The sequence below is a fragment of the Lepisosteus oculatus genome, chromosome 16 (genome assembly GCF_040954835.1).
Source record: "Lepisosteus oculatus isolate fLepOcu1 chromosome 16, fLepOcu1.hap2, whole genome shotgun sequence".
Lineage (NCBI taxonomy): Eukaryota > Metazoa > Chordata > Actinopteri > Semionotiformes > Lepisosteidae > Lepisosteus > Lepisosteus oculatus.
The window spans coordinates 6,999,909-7,020,284 of NC_090711.1; the positions used below are offsets into that span (position 1 = coordinate 6,999,909).

At 39.4% G+C, this 20,376-nt stretch overlaps 1 protein-coding gene and 1 long non-coding RNA gene across 2 annotated transcripts; one reads left to right on the plus strand and one right to left on the minus strand.

The window, feature by feature from the left end:
- The first annotated feature begins 4,135 nt into the window (after nt 1-4,135).
- On the plus strand, nt 4,136-7,414 carry LOC138223303 (uncharacterized). Its single transcript, XR_011181726.1, has 3 exons — nt 4,136-4,175; nt 5,335-5,378; nt 7,324-7,414. It is a non-coding gene; the product is annotated as an uncharacterized lncRNA (long non-coding RNA).
- Nucleotides 4,505-19,549, minus strand: samhd1 (SAM domain and HD domain 1). Its single transcript, XM_069179410.1, has 16 exons — nt 19,090-19,549; nt 17,972-18,038; nt 17,576-17,648; nt 17,108-17,268; nt 16,651-16,766; nt 16,475-16,545; nt 16,057-16,206; nt 12,343-12,443; nt 11,907-12,015; nt 11,437-11,528; nt 11,123-11,238; nt 10,177-10,316; nt 9,681-9,773; nt 9,302-9,406; nt 8,056-8,193; nt 4,505-7,474 (listed from the first exon to the last, which is right to left on the minus strand). The coding sequence occupies exons 1-16, from the start codon at nt 19,274-19,276 to the stop codon at nt 7,340-7,342; spliced, it is 1,854 nt and encodes a 617-aa protein (XP_069035511.1). The 5' UTR covers nt 19,277-19,549; the 3' UTR covers nt 4,505-7,339.
- Between the last annotated feature and the right edge of the window lie 827 nt (nt 19,550-20,376).

Below are 20,376 nucleotides of genomic sequence, written 5' to 3' on the forward strand. Positions count from 1 at the left end.
GTTCCATAGATTCTCATAATGTGGTTTCATAGAAAGTATAATTACATATTATAAGATGAATAGGACTGTACAAAGCCTTTTTAATATAAGGCAACTTGGGGGTCAACCTCTAGTCATTTAACATGTATTTATGCCAGTAAAATTCTGTTTTTTTTTTCCATTATCCAAGTTCCTAAGGTAACACCTAAAGTCAATTTTAATCTCTCATACAAAAACAAGTTACCAGTGCAGACTAAATACAATGCAGTGTGTTTGTTTGATTACTCATTTTAAAATACCTGTTCAACAGCTTTTCAGCAAGGGATGAACAGATTAGCAGAAAGAGTATCCTTTGGGCCAGACAGGGAACTCCTTCTCAAGCCGGTACAGTCATCAGCAAGACATGCCGAAAGTGTTGTTGCACACAGTGTCTGTTTGGGGTTTACCACGCTGTTGCGCTTATGGGTTTTGGCGGTTACTGCTTTACAGCACTTGGGTGCCTCCACGGGTTTTTCTACCGTAACATTTAGAATTCAATTTCAACTCACACTATTTGTCATTACAATATAATTTCACATAGAGTCTGCTAAAAATAAAGCACATAAAATTCAACAATGTATTCCCAGCAAACTTAATTACATTTTTTTGAAATACTGTATAATACAATTATTAGATATTAGCTAATAATTATTATGAACACACACATCTTGTTGCATTGACCCCCATTTGGTAGTAAATATGTCCAAAAACTTCCCGTCAGATCTAGAGCTAGAGCAATCCAAAGTTTTTTGTATTTCTTCCAATAGTTAGTACATTTCAGTTGTTCCTGTTAATATAAACAGCATCTGCCTGAAGTCCCACCTTCAACAAAACTGACAAAAAATTACTGTTTATATTATTTAGTATTTTACACAGACATTAGGGGACTGCTTAGATCAATTAATAGGGTAATCCCATTCTAATTATGAACACATTGAGATATGCTTCTTCACTGAGGATTCTTCAATAAATCACAGCTGGCAGCTAATTAACCAATTAGACAGAAACATGCCCTGTATAAAAACACATTGTTTTGTGTAAGTACTATTATGAATATGTTTGTACGAATTTTTGGAGGAGAAGGAAACTACTGAACTGACGGGTGTAATCTAAAAACAGGTTTGTGTTGATGCTGAGTATGAATTAGCAATTTGCACAGTCAGGTCTGATTTATTATTGTGTGGAGAACTGGTACTATTTTTTATCAGCACACTGTTTTTTTTTTACCATCTTTAGTGATTTTAAGCCCTTTATATTCTTACATGCCATGGGCTCCCCCATGACCCAGAATTAGAAGAAGCAGTTAGAAAATGAATGGATGGATAGATATCAATTAAAGGACAGCTGGCATCTGGAAAATGTGGTCAAGCTATGCATGCAGGGCACATCAGCTGGAAATCATTGCCAACTCACGCAGGTGTGACTCCTTGCTGTTGATCATGGCAGGACAGACTTTCAAGATGAGAAGAACTCCTCCCCAGATGGGGAAATGATATCATCGAAAGAATTAATTGGGAGGAGGTTATTGTTACCTACTATCCTCAGGTCTGTGTGTTCAGTGGCTCATACCCTACTGGGACATCAACAGCCAGTGAGTTTCTATCACAAGACAGTGATCAACACAATTTCCAACAATTATATTTACAATGACATTGACTCATGTGTGGTGAATTCTTGTGCAATGAGTTTTCTGTATTGTGCTTATAAATAGTTTAGGAGGATCTGTAGAATTTTCTTTTCACTTTGGCAAAAAATCCCAATTAAATGTATGATGATTCAATATTTTTACACAGTACAAAGTTTAAAAGGAACATAGGGAGGTGAATACTTTTGATAGCCACTTTATATCACTTCTGGGATGGTTAAAATCTTATCACGAAGCCAAATAAGTTATACATCCCTAACCTTTAACCTCTAACTATAACTGTAATCCTAGCCCAGATTCAAACATTCATCTTAACCCTAAAACCTACTCCCAGTCCTAGCTCATCCTTACATATAACCATGACCTGAATAGGCCTGTAATGTAATTACAATCATGTGATTGCTCTGCATTGTCTTACAGGGTGATGTAAAACTGAGTTTAATAAAGGACATGTTCTTAAAAGGGGATCAACTAAAAATCTCTTGATGCTAAAGTATGGAACCAAAAAGTATTTGAAATTAAAATTTTGAACGTCAATTTAAATATCATATCAATATAAATTTAATGTGTGACAATATATTATGCTTGAAAGATAAATTAATGTTTTCTATTTGATACAATGTGTTTTTTGTAAATTAAGTACTGGTTAAAGGAGAGAAAACAGAGTACAGAGGTGAAAGCTTCAGCTAATCATTATTTCATTAGTAGAGTATCACATGGATCTGTACTAGGACCACTGCACTTCATAATGTATACAGTATAAGTCATCTACATTCTTATGAATACAGAAGGGAGCAAGAACGGCAAGGAATATTCTCAGCAATAACCAAAACACCCCCTTCACAGACTCAAAACACAGTTTCTGCTTAATGGAGTGGGTCACAATTTGATGGCAAAGTGATGAGCACGGAGAGAAGTACAGTAAACTGAGGGAGCACTGTCAAGGTACAGATAGCACAATACTCACTTTTCAGTTTGTGATCCCAAACCACTTTTCTGCCTTTTTTCAACACAACGGCAGTATTATTTTACATAGACACAGGGGTACTGCGCAGATGAATTAATACGGTAATTTATTAACACGATGTAATGTGCTTCGTCACTGATGATAAATAAATGCATGACATCTGTCAGCTAATTAGACAGAAACACACCTGTGTGAAACGCAATTGTGAATATATGGGTATGTCTTTATGCAGAAGACAGTAATGAATGTTGACGAGGCTGAAAAAGATTACTGAATGGAGAGGTGTGACCTGAAAACAGGTTTTGTGTCGAGTACGGCGCAGATCTTGAATACAAATTAGCTGTTTGCATGCTCAGTATCAGCTTGTTATTGTTTGGAGAACCATTTTCTGCTTTCGGTTCACTGTTAATCATCTTTTGTGACGTTTGAAACGATAGCACGCTGAAGAGGAAGTAACAAGACCTCTTGCAGTGGGATAAACGGTTACTCCTGTCGATTTGCACAGACTGAGTTCTGTAAATAAAAACGAGAGTTCACCAAGGAGTTATTGGAAACCCAATTTTAATGACCGAAAGCGCTGGAGTGATATCTTGGCAGTGAGACCAGCAGCACTCCCCCAGCGAAAAAGAAAAAACCGACGAACTCAGGATTGGACAGTTTTTAAGTGCTTGTACGATCACTGGAAATATTCAAATGTGCACAAAAAATAAGTCATTTATTCCTTTATCATATTGGCTAGCTAATGTCCTCTCTTTGATAGTTAATGTTAACTGTGGCTGTGTTTCTGTGTTGCGCAGCAACGACGGACTATGTTGTCTGGCGGGAGTAACGTAAACAGCTAAATTGTCGTGTTAAATTTTGAAATTAAAATTCATTCTATATAGCATATTTCGCAACTGTTTTCTAAAAGCAATAGGCACACGAGGCCTTGCTCTATCGTGAAAATAGTCACAGTAAAAATGTGTTGCCGACACCTCCTTTTAACTGACTATATTCACAATATAGTACGGCCACACGTATCTATTATGGTACGTATTTAAATTTTTTAATGGAACTTGAACAATACGATCTTGCTGGGAATTTTCTAGGAGAAGGTGCTCAGGAACGTCTCATACACTGGTCTAGCACCATGGACAGTTCAGCACCTTTTTCACCTGCCTAAGTGTATTATCACTTTGAGACACCCAAACCAAGGATGAGTGAGAAAAACAATGACATTATAATAATTTCATATTTTAATGATTAAAGAGAATGAGCATGAATGGACTTTATTACACTAGGACACAAGTAATTTATTTTAAAAAGTGTGATTTGTATTCTTTTTCCTAAGGGTTTACCCTGATAAACTTGCAGGACACAGTTCACGGTTACAGTAAGCACATTTTTCCTATTTATTTGTAACATTTTATTCCCCAGCTACAGACCTTATTAGTTCAGTGGCAGTGACTCTTATTATCGCCCCCTTTCTTTTCTTATTGTTTCACACGAAGTCTGTTCTCTGCAATACATGTGCCTCAGAACTGCATGACGATGATGTTAATAAAGGTAAAAAAAAATCCTCATATGGCTGTAAGACGTTTTAAGTTTTTCTTAAGACAACAGACCTGGTATTTTACATACGTTTCTAAAATGTTTATTAACACAGTTGCATACAGTTGGATTAGTAGTTCAAGTAAGGAGCTGCATCAGCATGTGGAGGCTGCAAAGGAACAAGTAAAGGTTTATGACATACTGAAAAGAGGAAAAAAAAGAGAACGTTTCGGCTGTGGAGCCTTCTTCAGGTGGATTAGTGCCTGGTATATTAAATGTGCATCTTTTGTATATTTCACTAGCATGTTTGGTCAATCATAATATATTACAAACCACACATGAAGCTTTGTTAGAACACAATTTATTGTGACCCCCCCCACCCCATATACTAATGAAAAGTACACACCGTGCAGAAGGTTACATTCTAGAACATTCTGAAGTCCATGAAGCATGATAATGATATGCAAACCACCCCAGTATATAAGCCATTTTGAATGACAATTTGACATTTTTCATTTTAAAACTTCTGAAAATAAGAAACCTCAAAGTGATGCGTGTAAAATAAGTAAACACCACCAAGCACAGAAAACGTGAAACGGCAAAAATGAAGGGCGTGGGTATGTAAAAGAAAAAGGTCTTGTGTTTGAGGCCTGCACACCACTGCAACATTCGTAACCACTTCAAAATCAATAAAAAGAATAAAATAGGAAATTGTATGCATTTGGCCTAACGATCACCATGAAAGAAAAAGGGTGTTGAAAATGTGGGCGAAAAGTATACTCATCATAAAATTAAAAATATGCTTGACTGTAAAGGAGCTTGCTCCACAAATAGGTCCTACCATCTAGATGACTCAGTTTCGAACTGGGTCAAGTCACTAACTGGGATTCCTCAGGCTCGGCCCGGGTTCCAGCAGCTCCCAGCGAAGAAGTAACCCCTGAGGCTTCCTGGGGGCCGTGCAGTCAGTGTGGACCTCTCTGTGAGCCGTGGCGGGGGGCGTCAATGGGAGAGAGGATTCGAGCGCCCCCCCCGCCTGTCCTCACGCTCCTCGTACGGAGACAGCTTCACGAGTGACCATTTCCAACCAGGAGGGTATATTGTAAAAATGACAGGGAAAACCACCGTTTAAAAAAAACCCAACAGAAAGGCTCATTTTGTTTCTTTTTCTCTGTAGGTCTACTGCCTGTATTTCTCCTACCAGTAACAACCCCACTCCCAGTAAGTATGTATCCTTTATAAACCTGAATAAAGCAAACTTTACACTACTGTATATACATGATTTAGTTCTATACAGTGAGTTATCACGTGAAAACATTTTTAGGGTTTATCCTAGATGAAACAGTGAGAAAATGTGTAAAAGTGGTAGTGGATTTTAACTATTGAACAAGTGTGCCACTCATGCATATGTTGAGTTGAGCAATTCAGGACAGCATCAAAGTGCAGCTACATAAAAAGCAATATCTCTTTTTACAAAATTCAATATTCTGATCTTTTTTTCTAAGCGTGCTTTTGAAATTATTTTCTGTTTTATGCCTCACAAATTCAGAATCACCGATTTTCAATAGCAAACATCCTCAACGCACATGAATTGAGAACACACTCCACAACACACACTCATGCCCCTGTGATTCTAAGGCAGAGTTAGCATAAAAAGGTGAGCTGGAACATTAACAGGCAGCTTAAAACACCCATAGGCAAGGATAACGCAAAACCCTGCAATCTAAAGTTTCCATTGCCAATAGTTTTCTACAAAAAGACGCCAAATGCAGAATACATACAGCGGTTAAAAAACAGGAACTCAACATTCATCACTGGTCAAAATTTTGACCTGTATAACAATAAAAAAGCTTAATTTTTCCAAAATAAAAACATGCTGTTTTCTTTTGCAAACCAAAAATAACCTTAAAAGATAAACTCTTAAGTAAGAACATGGCAAATACAAAAACATTCAAAACTTAAAAGCATTCACTGCTGGAAATAAAAAGACATATTGCCAACACAATACAAAATAAAAATATAGGCGCATTTGTTGATATTTATACTGAGAAACAATATGTAAAAAAAAAAGGTTTTCACACACTGAGGTTCATGGACAATAAAGACCTCTATTCTATTGTCTCTTGACATTCTAAGTCAACTCTTTCCTATGAATTCAATAACTGCTGCAGCTTGAATTAAAAACACAAACATGAGCCATGCTTTTTATCAACAATCATGCAATATTAAAGATGGAACTGCTAATGACAACGCAGAAGTCCGGTGTTCAAGACTTTAACACCCAGCACACTTTATGAACATCTGCACTAGGTATCTCTTGCCAATTTGGTTGGCACTACTCAATATTGTTAAAATATTGATGGCTTAGTTAAAATATTTTGTGCACATCCTGATGCATTCTCATCATAATTTTAGTAACACTGTGCATAATAGCCTCTTTGTTGAAACAGAAAGATTAACTGCCTAGATTGTCTTTTATGCAAACACAGTGAGGTAGAAAAGCAGGAACTCAGACATTCACAAGAGTGTTTTGACATTCAAACAAGTACATAGGGAAGGTTAGAATCTGCAGCATATTTCTGAAACTGAAGTATATAAGAGGACATTTAAATGTAAAATTCACACTTTAAATACAACCTTAAACCACCTGTTTCAATCAACCAAGCAGTAAGCTCCAGACAGCAGCCAACAAACTCCACTTCTAAAATCCTGTTTAACACCTGTCACACCTCTCTACAATCACATTAACAGTCCTTACACTCAAGATCCCAGCCGTCCAGAGATCCTGGTCATTTAGAATCAGGGTTAAAGAGTCTAGAAAAATACTAAAGCGCTTTGAGTGGTGATCACAAAAAGATCAAAAGTACAGCACAGAAATAAAATTGTAAATAAAATATCCAGGCTGGCTGCAGTCCTAGGTTGAGCAACGATTTTCTGAGCAGCTCTGAGAAGGTCTAGAGTATGTCGTAACACATCATGTTGGAGTATCTACTGTACGTGACATTTCATTTCCTTTATGATCTCAATAATTATGCACCTTGCCTAAGAAAGCAACACTCAGAATACCGTAAGCACGAGATCTAGGTTCTGACCCTGCATGTACTGTTCTACTTCTGTTCTCAACACCTCTAACACACATTTCCCTCGATTTCCCTTTGCCTTTCAGTGCTCTCCGGCCATCCCTAGAGGACGAGCTTGGTTCGCGTTTTGGAATTGATCAGGACTCCGCTCATCACCCTTTTTCCTCCTTCGTCGTCACTGTCCTCATCCCAGCTGGCTTTCAGGGGAGTCAGCTCTGGGGCAATTATGTCCCCATCCTAAAAATAAAACCAGTAAAATCAAGACAATTTGGGCATCTGCTCAAACCACCTTAACAAAACAAATAAAGGATTTCTGAAGGACACACATGGACCACTTCCTTAATTTGAAAGGATCTAAAGTTTAATTTAAAATTTTAACGTAAACTACTAACCAAAAAATACTTCATACCGTTCATATTTAACATTACCTCAAAATACATATAGTGTCTTGCAAGAGTATATACAGTATATCTTTGCACGGTATTCATATTCTGCTGCTTTAGCATACTACTCATGCCAATATTATAAAATTACTCATAATCAATCTTATGTCATAAATTAACTTGTCAATTCACTATAATGGACTTCACAAATTTTTAGTTTTAGATTTTTTTAAATCTAAAATTTATTCTCCTAAAAACTAAGATACACATCTCACATATCCTGGAATATCCTTAGCTAACATTAATCCTGAAGAACCTCTGGCAATATTACAACAAGCCAAGGCTATTTAAGAGCTACTAAAAGGACTGAGTGTTAGAGAGCACAGGTCTCCCAATATGGGCCAGTAAAAGATAAAAAGAGTAAAGGGGCAATACCTGAGGTTTGGTAAAGTCTCTATCGAAGCACCACTGCACAAAGTACTTCTTGGCTGCCTCGATACTCTTTTCATCAGTCTTCTTGCAGTAAACCCGAATCAGCTGCTCAGCAAACTTCTCAGGCAGGAGCTGAGACACCTGCAGAATCAACAGGGCTGAAAAGGCCTTTCTTGAAAGCAGGACACATTTAGCAAATTTTGTATCCCAAAGAGTTCCAGAGTCCGAACGTAAATACTTGTTTTTCACTAAAGCTTTAATCACAGCAATACACGTTTCAAAAAAGAGGCTTGGTGTTTGCTACATCGTTGTAGCTCTTGTAGCTTTTTAATACAAATCCCAGAGCGAAGAAGATAGTAAGGAAGCAGAAGTTTGTGTTCAGCATTGTAGATGGAGGATTCACAGGTACTAGTACAATCCTAACTGGCAGCAGCGTTCCCATTAGTAATGTAACAATCTCATGCGATATCTAAACTAAACTGGGCATGGCCAGTACTGGGCAGGGAGACCTCCAAGGCAATCCAGGCTGCTGTCTTAAGATGCTGGTGGACCAGTGGACCACTGTCCTTCTGCACCAGAATTTCCAGACCAGTGCCCCAGTTTGGTGACCAGTGATACTGTGCTACAGGAGGTGCTGTCCTTCAGATGAGACATCAAACCAAGGTTCTGACTAGTTATTAAAGATCCCATGGCTCCTCTTGAAATTTTAAGTGCTCTAATCTCAGTGTCCTGTTGAAATTTCACTTTAGGCTAATAGGCTTGTGTGGCTTTCCTAAAGTTTTGCCTTAATCAGCCCGACAAAGCAATTTCTCACTTCTGCTCCTGATCTGTTGTAAAAGCATGAACTACCACACATCACCTCGGTGTGTGATGCTGTGAATATATGAAATAGGTCTTCTTCTATGACTAAAGTACTTTGGAATGAAAAGCGCTATATAATTGTAAATTGTTATTAGAATAATAATTGAATGGATAAAGAAGGAATTGAATAAATACGAATGGAATACAGTTTCTATGGAAATCAATATACATCCTGTCTGAATGGAAAATACATAATTGTCTTTCACTAAACCTTATTTGTTTTCTGTTTGGTGCAAAGTTAATAGTGGAATTTTTCTAGTGGAACTACATTTTCCACCTAAAAATAGCCCATAGATCCATAGCAAATTGCACAGAAGATATAGGTAAGGCCAGAGAATTCTGACTTGCAATAACAACTGTTACTATGTTTACATAGAAAGGGGCTTACCTGGTCTTTACGAATTCTGATGGCATTGGTAGGGTCATTCTTGCAGTAGAAACGCACGTTGTTGATGGGATTTTTTTCCTTCATTCCATAGTCTATGTTTATCACCTAGAATAGAAGAAATGTTTTTAAAAATCACCCTTTTCAGAGTTCTAGGCTATATGTTATTTAAAATGTTATTCAAAAACCATGCTGCTGAAGTCATATGTAACTCAAGTTTGGGACAATTAAACATTTTGATGGTCAACTGCTTCCTGATATGACAGTTCTAGTATCTATATTAATTGGGACCAAGAATTTTGGCACAATGTCCAAATGGTGCAAGTAAATAAAAGACAACTTGCACATACTTGTGTTTGGAATGAAATGCTTATCAACTTACACTGACAATGAAGTCTCCTGGATCTAGATTCACATCTGATGGGACCTGTGGGATAGATTTTGCAACATCGCTGGCCAAAGTGTCCAGCTCATGCTGAGGAAAAAGAAACCAAAAGGGTCAGCAACAGTAAGACCCTGTAACAAAGACATATATGTATACAAAAATCTTTACAATCAACTCCAAATATTTGCATAAATTATAAGTTGACCTGAACTCCAAATGAACATTTCAAGACTTTTCAATACAAAAAAAATAGCCAAGGATGGAATTTCTTTACTGTATGTATTAACAGATTACAGATAATAAATAATATCCACTATTATTGATGCATTCAGTACTCCTTAATCATATTTTTATCCTGAAATGTTTTTGGGGTGGGCAATTTCTCTCAGTCAAGTACAAAGAGCACTGGATAAGCGAGTCAGAAGAGCTTGTCTGAAATGTGGACCCAGAATAGTCTGCCTCTTCTTAAATGTACATATTGTCACCACTTTACCGGCAAGATCTTTGTGTCCGGTTTTGGCTGCGTCTGTCCGATGCACTTATACAGCTTCCGGCACATCACGTTGTTGAGGATTGTCCGAGCCTCTTTCAGCTCCGGGGCGGTGGAATACAGGATCTGCAGGAAGATGTGATCTGGGAGAGAGGTGGATAATCCCATTAAGCAAAGACTGTTTTGGAAGCCAAGAGGTAAAGAACCTCTTAGCAATGCAAAATGTAAATGCAATTGAAAACACACGGCATGATAACTTAAGCCTTTTCCCTGTCTTTTAACATGTTGAAAACATGAATTACAAACAATGAAATATCTTGAATGACACAAATTTAGTTAAGTTTCACACTTTGTATAAATGTGCACCAATATTTCAGATTCAATGTAAATAAGTTTAACACTCCCATCATGAAAAATATATTTTGTTTGTACCTATTTTTTATCTTTTTTCTGCCATCATGGTGTTTCTGACATACCCTTTAAATTATGCACATTTTACCTCTTGCTCTGCTCTTGTGACAGCTGTGTTTTACACTTTACTATCAGTTTCTTGGGGGGGGAGGGCAAAAGCCACCAGAAACGTCAAGGGGCCACCCAAATGGCTCTACAGGTAAAGGCATTTGCCTCAGCAGAGGCCAAGAGTCAGCCAGGGTTCACTCGGCTTTCAGCCAAACGCTGTAGCCTCTTATGAACCCCCAAACTGCAATCAGGGCTGAATATCCAGTATGGGGTTGCCTAGTCCTCAAGACGAACAGCATGAGGGGTGGGCATGTCAGAGGAGTCTGCTTACTCCTCATTCTCCCGTGTGTGGTGGCAGGGTTCTTAGCTATGAGCCAAGACACAGACAACACACCACGGGCTATGCCCCAAAAAAATAAATCAGATGCATAGAATAAAAATACGTAGTTATAATAAACTTTAAAAAAAACACTGAAAAGAAAAAGCAGACCTGTCAGCTTGGTGTAGGCCTCCATATCATCTATTGCAGTGGAAATTGTGAATGTCCTTCCTTCGGAGCCTTCAATCTGGATGTATTTATCCGCCTTCAGGAAAGCCTCGGTTATCCTAAAAAGTAAAAAGGCTGCTATTTTCTTCTTGCTACAGTAGTTTGTTAACTGACACAATAAATAAATAAATAAATAAATAAATAAATAAATGTGTCATTCTCTGGACATGGAAAGCTCGACTTAAAAACAAGCTGGCAGATAACCCTCAAGATGAATCCTAGAAGAAACAAGAGTGTGCAGTTTAAACTTTACTCACATTGTCTCAATGATATTGCCAACCTTGTGCTGGTAGGCTCTGCGGTGAAGGCAGTTTCTAGTATGAAACATGTCATACAGATTCCCTACTTCCTGAAAAGAGAACAGAACAAGCCAATAAATTCACGAATAAAAAAACACACATGAATTAATCAATTAAAAAGTAATTTATTTACTTGGTTTACATTTTACTGTTTGGGTTTAAGTACGTTGCTGGGTACATATCCCAGCTGCAGTTTGAACCTACAACCTTCTAGTTACATATCCAGAACCCACACCAATGCTCTGCACTGCTACCTTAATCTTATGTTATTATTATTCTGTTCTGAACATTTTAAACAGAAAGGCTCAGGATCAGAACAGTATAATGCTTTAAAACCTCTGACGACAAGATCTGATAGTGATGAATGGATGTAGTTGTAACAAATAAGTTTACCAGCCATTTTCATTTAAAAAAAATCGCACCAATACCTTGTCTCTGGTACAGATGTGTTTCTTATTCTCAACCTCACAAACTCGGGCGAACTTCAGAAAGCGCTTGTAGTCAAAGTTGTTTTGAATTCCAAGGTGATGGCAATCCCTAGCACACAGGGACAAAAAGCAGCACCGATTAAGGGGAGCATTTGGTATACTCTTGCCTGTGCACAGGTGACCTGAAGGTACATTCTGAGGAGTCTATGTAATAAGGTTGCAGGCAGGGTATTGACAAGTCAAAACCAGAATGAATTCTGTACGCATCTGAAGTAGCATTTCAGTTTCTAAACAACTGAATACAGCATTTAAAAAGATTCAGACTGGAAGACACACATACTCTAGGTACAGCACATACAGACAAATGCAATGCAATAAAACTTTGTAGTCCAGCAAAATCCACTGTCACGGTTGTGAATTTAGATGGAAAACACACCTGGCAAAATAATCCCACTTGTCCACATCAATGCCATTTCTCTTGTTGGCCACAATCTCATACAGGAAGCCCTTCTCTTCTGAACGGCCCCGATAAGGCCACTGGAAGGGGTACAAAAGGAAAAAGATCAATGGGTTCATATTCCCAAATAGCTTTCTTGTGATTTGTGTGTACTTCACATTTAAACCTCAGCGTACATCAAATTGGCAGTGATTCAGTTTTCCAATAATCAAGAGAATTATACGCATTACGGGCACCTTCATAAATATTGGCAAGGCCGGATTTCCCATTAGGCACTGTAGGCACAGTGCTTGGGGCCTACGAAAGTTTTAGGACCTACGAAGGAGGGAAACACTAGTGACTAACGAAAAACGAGCTGAAACAACATGCTCGTGATCAACTCTAGGTGCTCTAAATCAATAATCATATCCTATCCAGCGGCTGTTCTACAAACTAGAAATATCGAAGTGATGGTCACTCCATCAATCGCATGGTTTAGCATTAGAATAGTGCAGCACCCCCACCGGTCGCTTTAGCAGCTGCACCTCCCCTTAGCTATGTGTCCACATGGCAGGCTAGGGGCAGCAGCCCCAGGCTGTACGTGAGGTCAGTGTGTTGATCTCAGATTGACCTGGTAGTGTAAATAGCCTAGAGAGTTTATGAGGAGCCATTGTAAATAGTTGTCAGTATTTGCTGCTTTGTCCTTGTAACCCACTGTAAAATGATGTACCGCTCCTTAATCCTTACCCTGTGTGTGTGTAACCCCTTCCAAGAGTTTCAATCTCTGTCGGTCAAAGTACAACTGGCTGAGGTAAATAAACATGTTGTTGCTGGCACATGTGTGAGCTTCATTCTGTTGGAATCCCCCGGTCATTACAATAGTTTAAAGTGCATCATGTCAATCAACGTAATTAAATTGGTGTTTACCCCTTTTTCACATTTTGGAGTGAAAGTGCCTAGGGCCTACGAACGCCAAAATCCGGCCCTGAATATCGGTAACATTTTATGTGAAATATGGATTCCTGCTTTATTTTAACTGTTGAATATCATTTTACTGGCCTCCACATGTAAAACAAGCATTACAACCGATGATATTAGTTGACATATTACAGTCAACATCCAGGTTGATCCAGGCAGGTGCTTTTTACTTGGAAGAACCTGTGCATTGCTGCACTGATGCAGCTAGGGAGTATTTTAACTCCAGATCTAAATGCCTCTCAAGAGTCTTTAAAGAGGACTTACAATTCACTGTTCACAGGTAAGGAACGAGAACACAAGCAATCCTCCTCCTGGATCAGTAATTCACCATCCCCAGAATGCTAGCATTGCTGCTTTTGCCCCAGGGTGGACTTATGCACAGGGCTCCAGTCAGAGCTATCCTCGGCTCCCAACGTCCTTTTAATCCTGCTACTGAGTGATTTGCTCTTTTATTGTGAGGTGTGCTTTTGTTTGAGTTTTGTGTGTTCAGAAACAAGAAAAAACATCAAAAAGCATTCATATATTATCTATTTCCAACCATTTTCTTTTTAAAACAAAACTACTCCTACTTAGCTGATGTGTGGTGAGCGTTCTGGCGCACTATGGCTGCCGTCGCATCATCCAGGTGGATGCTACACATTGGTGGTGGTGGAGGGAGTCCCCATTACCTGTAAAGCGCTTTGAGTGGAGTGTCCAGAAAAGCGCTATATAAGTGTAAGCAATTATTATTATTATTATATTACTCCGCGCGCAACGAAAGCACAACCAGTCCTGAAATCCACTCACAATGAAGGCACATCCAGTCCCGATTTCAGCGCACAATGCCGCGGTTTCTTTGCCTGCCAGACTATATTCTGGGTTTACAGCCAACCACCCATTACATAAACCAGTGTCTGCCCCAGGCCAGGGGAAAATCAGAAACTCACGTTCACTCCATCACCTCAGGCGATCCTCGCAGGGAGCGGAGACTTCCCAGTCGGTCAGACAAGAGAGTCGGGACTTAAAATGAGTCCTTACTTCTTTCTCTCCTGCCGATGGGAAATCCCCACGCCTTCTGGAGGACCCTGCTCGCAGCGCCAAAATTGTTGTAACAGACAAATAAGTTCTGGAGCCCGAGATGAAGTTGAACAAGCGAGTTTTATTGCATGCAAGGAACAATCGGAATTGTTCAAAGATTATAGGTACAAAGCACCAGTTTATATAATAAACTTCAGCTGTTTCTGACGCAAAATTGTTACCGCGGTAATGGGGGGAGGTCACCTGTGTTTGGACATTCTCCAGACCTTGAACACTTTGAATGGCTGGTCTCATCTTCCCATAGTAAGGGAGTCTCTAGCTCGCACTTGGAATCTCTTATCAGTTGACTCCCTGCCATAACTCAAAAGAGCTTAAGCATGGAATGTTTTGTACCAAAAGAAGTCTTTGTGCAGAAAGAAATCAGTTAACCCTTTTTTCACATCTTATATCTTTCTTCACTACCAAACAGGTTAGATAAGCCAAAGGGCCTTCTCTCATTTCTAACTGTACTAAAAGAGAAAGTGGCTAAAAGCAGCTCTTGCTGAAAGCCTTATATTGCTGCCGCTGAGATGCCAGTATTTCCTTTATTATTACTGTTACAGCTTCAGGTGACTTAGAAGTGTCTCTTAGATTTTAGATAAAGTTTGTGACACTGAGAAGAGTAAACACTTCAAACTTCAAAGGAGAGAGGATGTTTGCTGAGGTATGTGGGGGTCCCTTGAGCAGAAACAATTGTAAAGTTTATCTTAGTATACCTAGGCAAGTTGTGGATTAATGATTGCAAAGTAGCAGGACAGAAATGGACAAAATAAGATCACATTAGGAGTACAAAGGAAGAAGAAGAGGGAGGAAGAAACCAGGAGCAGCAGGGAGAAGAGACAGTCCGCAGAGTTGGGACTTGAAGCTTGCGCCAGGCGAAAGTCCCTACTTCATGATCATCCAAATCAAACCTGACTAGAGCTACTGTAAGTATCTGAACCTTGTTAGAGAGAGTGTGCTATTCTGCGTTTTAGGGCACTTGGGTTTCCTGGGTAAAATATACCTCAGTAAGAAACATCTTTCCTGCTTAGGGTGCATTCTTATGGATAGGAATATAGGCTCCCATTTATTTTGTGGCATCCGGGGTGCAGAGAGAGAGATTAAACTGCAGTTTGCATTGTATTTAGTTAGACGGCATATTAAGAGTTTAATGCTTAGTAGCAGTCTCGAGGTTTTCTGGGGGTGACCAGAATGTTCGGCCTCTGAAACACCTTGCTTATAAATACCGTACATAACATATCTTGTGTGTTGTATGTTGTGTGTAGTGCAGTTTGTGTTCTGTATTTGGAATAAATATTTGTTTAACCATGTGTGCCTGGATTATTACTCCTCTCTACTAAGCTGTGCCTGAAAAAGAAAATTCACCTGCCTCTAATTATTCCAGCCACTCGGGTATATTGCTAGAAATCACTTTCAAGTTGGGGGTTATAAATAATTACTGACTAACCCACTTCGTAACCCCCCATTTGTTACATTATTATTTACCTTATTGCTTCATTAGGTAATTACTGGTGTGGAGTTAGGACGGTATGTGAAGATGTGTTGGGTGGATGCAGTCTGTTATTGGCTTTATGTTGCTTAACTGTATGAGCTCACCAAATCCCATTCTATCCATGGTGTTCACCTCTGTGACTTAATTGTCTATATGCTCATGCACAATCCTGTTGGCTCATTACTCACTGAAGACTGGTTCTGGTAAGTGGGCCCAGCTATCTGCTCCTTGATGAAAATGATGTCATCCGGAAGAACTAGGCCATACTGCTCCATTGCAGTCTCCAGATGATTGGCAGATACCAGGTGATCGAACATCTGAAGAGAGGCAGTCTCATGCTGGAACATGCATGTACACAATTACTCAGGACCTCAGGATAACAAGATGGATCCAGCCACAGATAAAAAGTGAGAAAATGAGTCACACTGTACAGTTAGAAGCCTAGCACATCTTGTGTGAAGAGACAAATAACACAGAGAAATTATGTTATTCTTAGTTAAATGCAGCACAATTATAATTTTTTCTCATTTGATCTTGTGGCCTTGGCGTCATTATTTTGCCACAGCACTTAAAATCCCAAAAATATACAAAATTCTCTTCCATTACCTTCCAATTTAAGCCTGGGCGGGCTAGAGGGATGAATATTCCATCAAACATGTGAGAGAAAGGGCCGTGTCCTAGGAATCAATACGAGAGAACAAAACAAACTGTTAGTTCCGCCTCGCAAGAGTTAAGACGTAAAGCCACAGCCAACAGAAGAGGCTATGAGGGACATGGCTCACCCAGGTCGTGACACAGCCCTGCGATCTGCACACACAGCATGTCCCTCTGGGTGATCCGCAGCTCCGGCTGTCGCTCATACAGGGCCTGGACCAGCCGGCCCGCCAGGTAGCCCACCCTGAGAGAAACGCACAACCTATGAACCATCACCAACACACCTGCTCAATGCCGCTCAGTGCACAGCAAGACTGCTGCCACAGTACTCCTGCCTGCGTCAGCAAGGAAACACGCCTACTGTGGCAGCTGCAGGATTTCCGACTAAATTTCCTTTGTTTGCTTTCTTAATGTTCCCAAAAGGCGTACAGCTTGGACATTAAAAATAGCTTCACTTTCATGTGAAGATGAACTGAGAGAGCACCATGTTACTGCCATTACGTTAAGAGTTTGCGCAAACTATAAACCTTCACTAACATGAACAGACAGTGGACGTGGAGCTGTGCCAGTGCAGGGTTTGCCTACCCGATGGAGTGCTCAAACCGGTTGTGGGAAGCTCCAGGAAACACTAAGTAGGTACCACCCAGCTGCTTGATGAAGCGCAGCCTCTGAAACTGGGGGGTGTCGATGATTTTCACCAGCAAGGGGTGCATCTCAATGTGACCATGGATGGGGTCGTTGAAGACCTGGAAGGCGGGAACTCACATGGAATAAACACTACAGGCACTGCAGGCTACAATTAACCCCACTGATTCTGAACAAAATCTGTGCTAGTTTAATGTAACTATTTTTAGGGTCCAGGTAGGAGGTGAAGGTAAATTCTGAATATCAATAAATAAAAAAAGTTCAGATTTATTTTAAACAGAGACTTTAGAGCTGCAAAAACAGCTGCTATCCCCCTTACTACATCCAGATCTTTACCAGTTCCAGCTCCTACACTATCCATGTGCATCTGGAAAATTAAGATGGAAAAACCACAAAAAACGGCTCTACCTTCATCCTGTCAACAGAAAACTGCCATAGATTTCTCAGACAGTGAAGAATCTGTAATCGGGCACCCAGAGGTCTGAAAAATAAAAGGAAACAATGAGCACAACAGATAGTTAACAGTCCTGGAAGTTACTGGGGGTTCATGCAGAATAAGTTCAATTCTTAAGTCCTGAAGGTGTTTAGAGATCAGAGGTTGCCCGAGTTCATACATCAGCATGGAGTGGCTCTTAACATTAAGCCTTAAGAGCTTTAATTGGATTCACTTTTAGATCAGCTCTTCCAAAATGAAGGAAGCTGGCAAGAAGGCCTAAACGCAAAATAAGAACTGTGCTCAAGCAGCCAGTATACTGTACAAGCATTCCCTTTTATTTTAATGCACGTCATTGTAAACTCCCTTACCCAATCCCCATTCTCTCCAGGTGAGCATCAGTAATGTAGGGCAGGCCCACACCTGTAATCTGGTGATCTGAAAGAACAAAAAAGGGGTCAAGGTCATGAAGAGAAAAGGGCTGCAATATAGCTCAGTAGTGCTTTAATGTACAGAAGTTCAGTAATGCACTGCCACATCACTAGACACAGGCACAGTGCAATTCAAAATGCAGGTTGCTTAAAATGACAAAAGCAGGGTTTTAAATATGAGTACAGGCTGCCAACAAACAATGTACATTCATTTACTCTCATGTGCAAGAGCTCGTGATTTAAAAATATGGTATATGACTCAATCACAATCCGTTTAATTGAATATAAAAATTAGTTTAGAGTTACTGCTGCTTGCTTGCTGTCTCCCTACACCAATGTACAGTATATGCCATCTTCCTTGGCACACTTGGTGCACTTTGGTCCAGTCAAATGCAACCCAAGATCGAAAACAACTTCTCGCTGCTGCATAATATATTTGATAAGAGGATATAAAAGTACAGACACCAAGCTCCCACAGTCTGGAATACGAAGGGCAAGGAAGCCTTGGACAAGGTCCAGGAACTACATGGAGGAAAACGAAAGTGAACGACACTGAGTGGAGGAGAAGCGGTTCGGACAGTAAAAAACATTAAAAAGCTTATTTTGGTTTGCACAGGACCTACATTCCATAGTAAAAAATAATGTGGGTTATTATAAAGATACAGTACGTTACTCCACTTGGTGAAATGTATTGTAAAATAAATAATTTATTGTAAAAACAGTCTTAACAGCAATCGGCTGATGTTTTCTGCCATGCTTTACCAAATTCGACGTGGGTCGTTTACGAAATTACGGAAATTTACAGATGAAACCACTTCAGCTTCTATGTACTGTATATATCAAGAGTCAAGTATTTTGATGTAAATTCGTGCACCGATACCCACGAGTCTAAATAGCATAAACCAGTTATAGTCAATCAAATTACAGTAGTTTGATACCACGATGTATTATTGCCGAACAAGAAAGTGTTACTACAGCTCAGGTCAAACGCCTATTCCTAATCTGCAAACGCGCATGCATGACGTCCATTGCATTTTAAAAATAGAAAACACCCCCACCTCTAAATTTTTGTTGCCATTCTCCAAACCCTTTCAGTTGCAGATATTTGCACGTTTCTTCAACACCCCAGTCCTGATAATCAGTGTGTCGCCACGAAACGTCCGAAACCTTCTTTTCGGGAGTTACGCACAAGTCGGTAGGCAAGATCTCTTCTCTCAAACGCTTTCGATTTTCGAGCCGGCTCATGCTTATCTCTTGTAAAAGTATCAAATGCAATAATTTTGTGTACGTTCAAAAAATATATACACAAACGAAATCGATTAGATTTTCCACTCGGGTGAGTGTTGCCGGCTCTTTTACACATCCGCTTTAGTTTTACCGGCTCCAGCAAAAGCTCAACCTACACCAACCACTCCAGCTCTTATTGGTCACACTGTCATATGAATGCAGTTATACCAGAAACGCACCGCCTCTCATCGGGAGTCCACGCCTGCAGTCTGGACCGTGACGTAGAAACTACTGGTGCCATCTACCGGGTTTCATTTTTTCCACCACTGGTTCCAGTTCTTACATTATTTTAAAACAAACTGAGGTTTAAAACAACTAAAATTTCCATATACGAAAATTACATGTAAAGTGAAAGATGTTTTAACAGCAAGGACCAGACAAAGAACGACATGCAACATCGCGCCTGTACTTTGTCTGCTGGTTACATCTACAGTACAGTATATCCCTTCACTTTCAAAGTACAAAAAAAACAGCCATAATAAGCAATATACGAGACCCGTTATTTGAGTGGAGCTTTCTTTCAAACAATTCCAGACTGCAATATTTCAAAAGTAAAAGCCCTACTTTGAAATTCTGTCTGTTGTGTTTTTTCATCATCCCTTATCCTCTCGATCAATTTATAATTACAGGTAAAACCAAAACGCCTTCAATCTTAGTAGAAACGAACTTAAAATTCTTAAACTATGTGTGTACTTATATGATTAGTTGAATATATTTACATATATACATAAAGAGCTATACAATATACAAATTATAACCTGTATGTCTTAAAAAAAACATCTAAAATGCTGCTTATGCTGCCGCTGTCAGGCAAGCACGATGTTTTCTTGTGAAATTAAGGCTTTGCATTCGCATAACAATTATCCTCTTAATTACTGTACTTGTGTCGCAAGACCTCGTTTTTCAGGTAAAACAGAGCCATCCGCCTGATTATCTACTGCTGGCAAACTAAAGCTTTTATAGAAGGGCTTTCCAGCTTCCTTATAAAACAAAAACAATTTTAAAAAACAGTCAATAATTACCTACAATGGCTATCAAAACTATTCACTCGACATGAT

What these genes read in the sequence shown, in the direction of transcription:
- samhd1 (XM_069179410.1), bottom strand. Translation starts at nt 19,276, where the DNA reads ATGAGCCGGCTCGAAAATCGAAAGCGTTTGAGAGAAGAGATCTTGCCT. An exon ending in AGGGCTGTGTCACGACCTGG is followed by an intron (nt 16,546 to 16,650) that starts GTGAGCCATGTC and finishes ATTGATTCCTAG; the next exon opens with GACACGGCCCTTTCTCTCAC. An exon ending in GCCCAGGCTTAAATTGGAAG is followed by an intron (nt 16,207 to 16,474) that starts GTAATGGAAGAG and finishes TGCATGTTCCAG; the next exon opens with CATGAGACTGCCTCTCTTCA.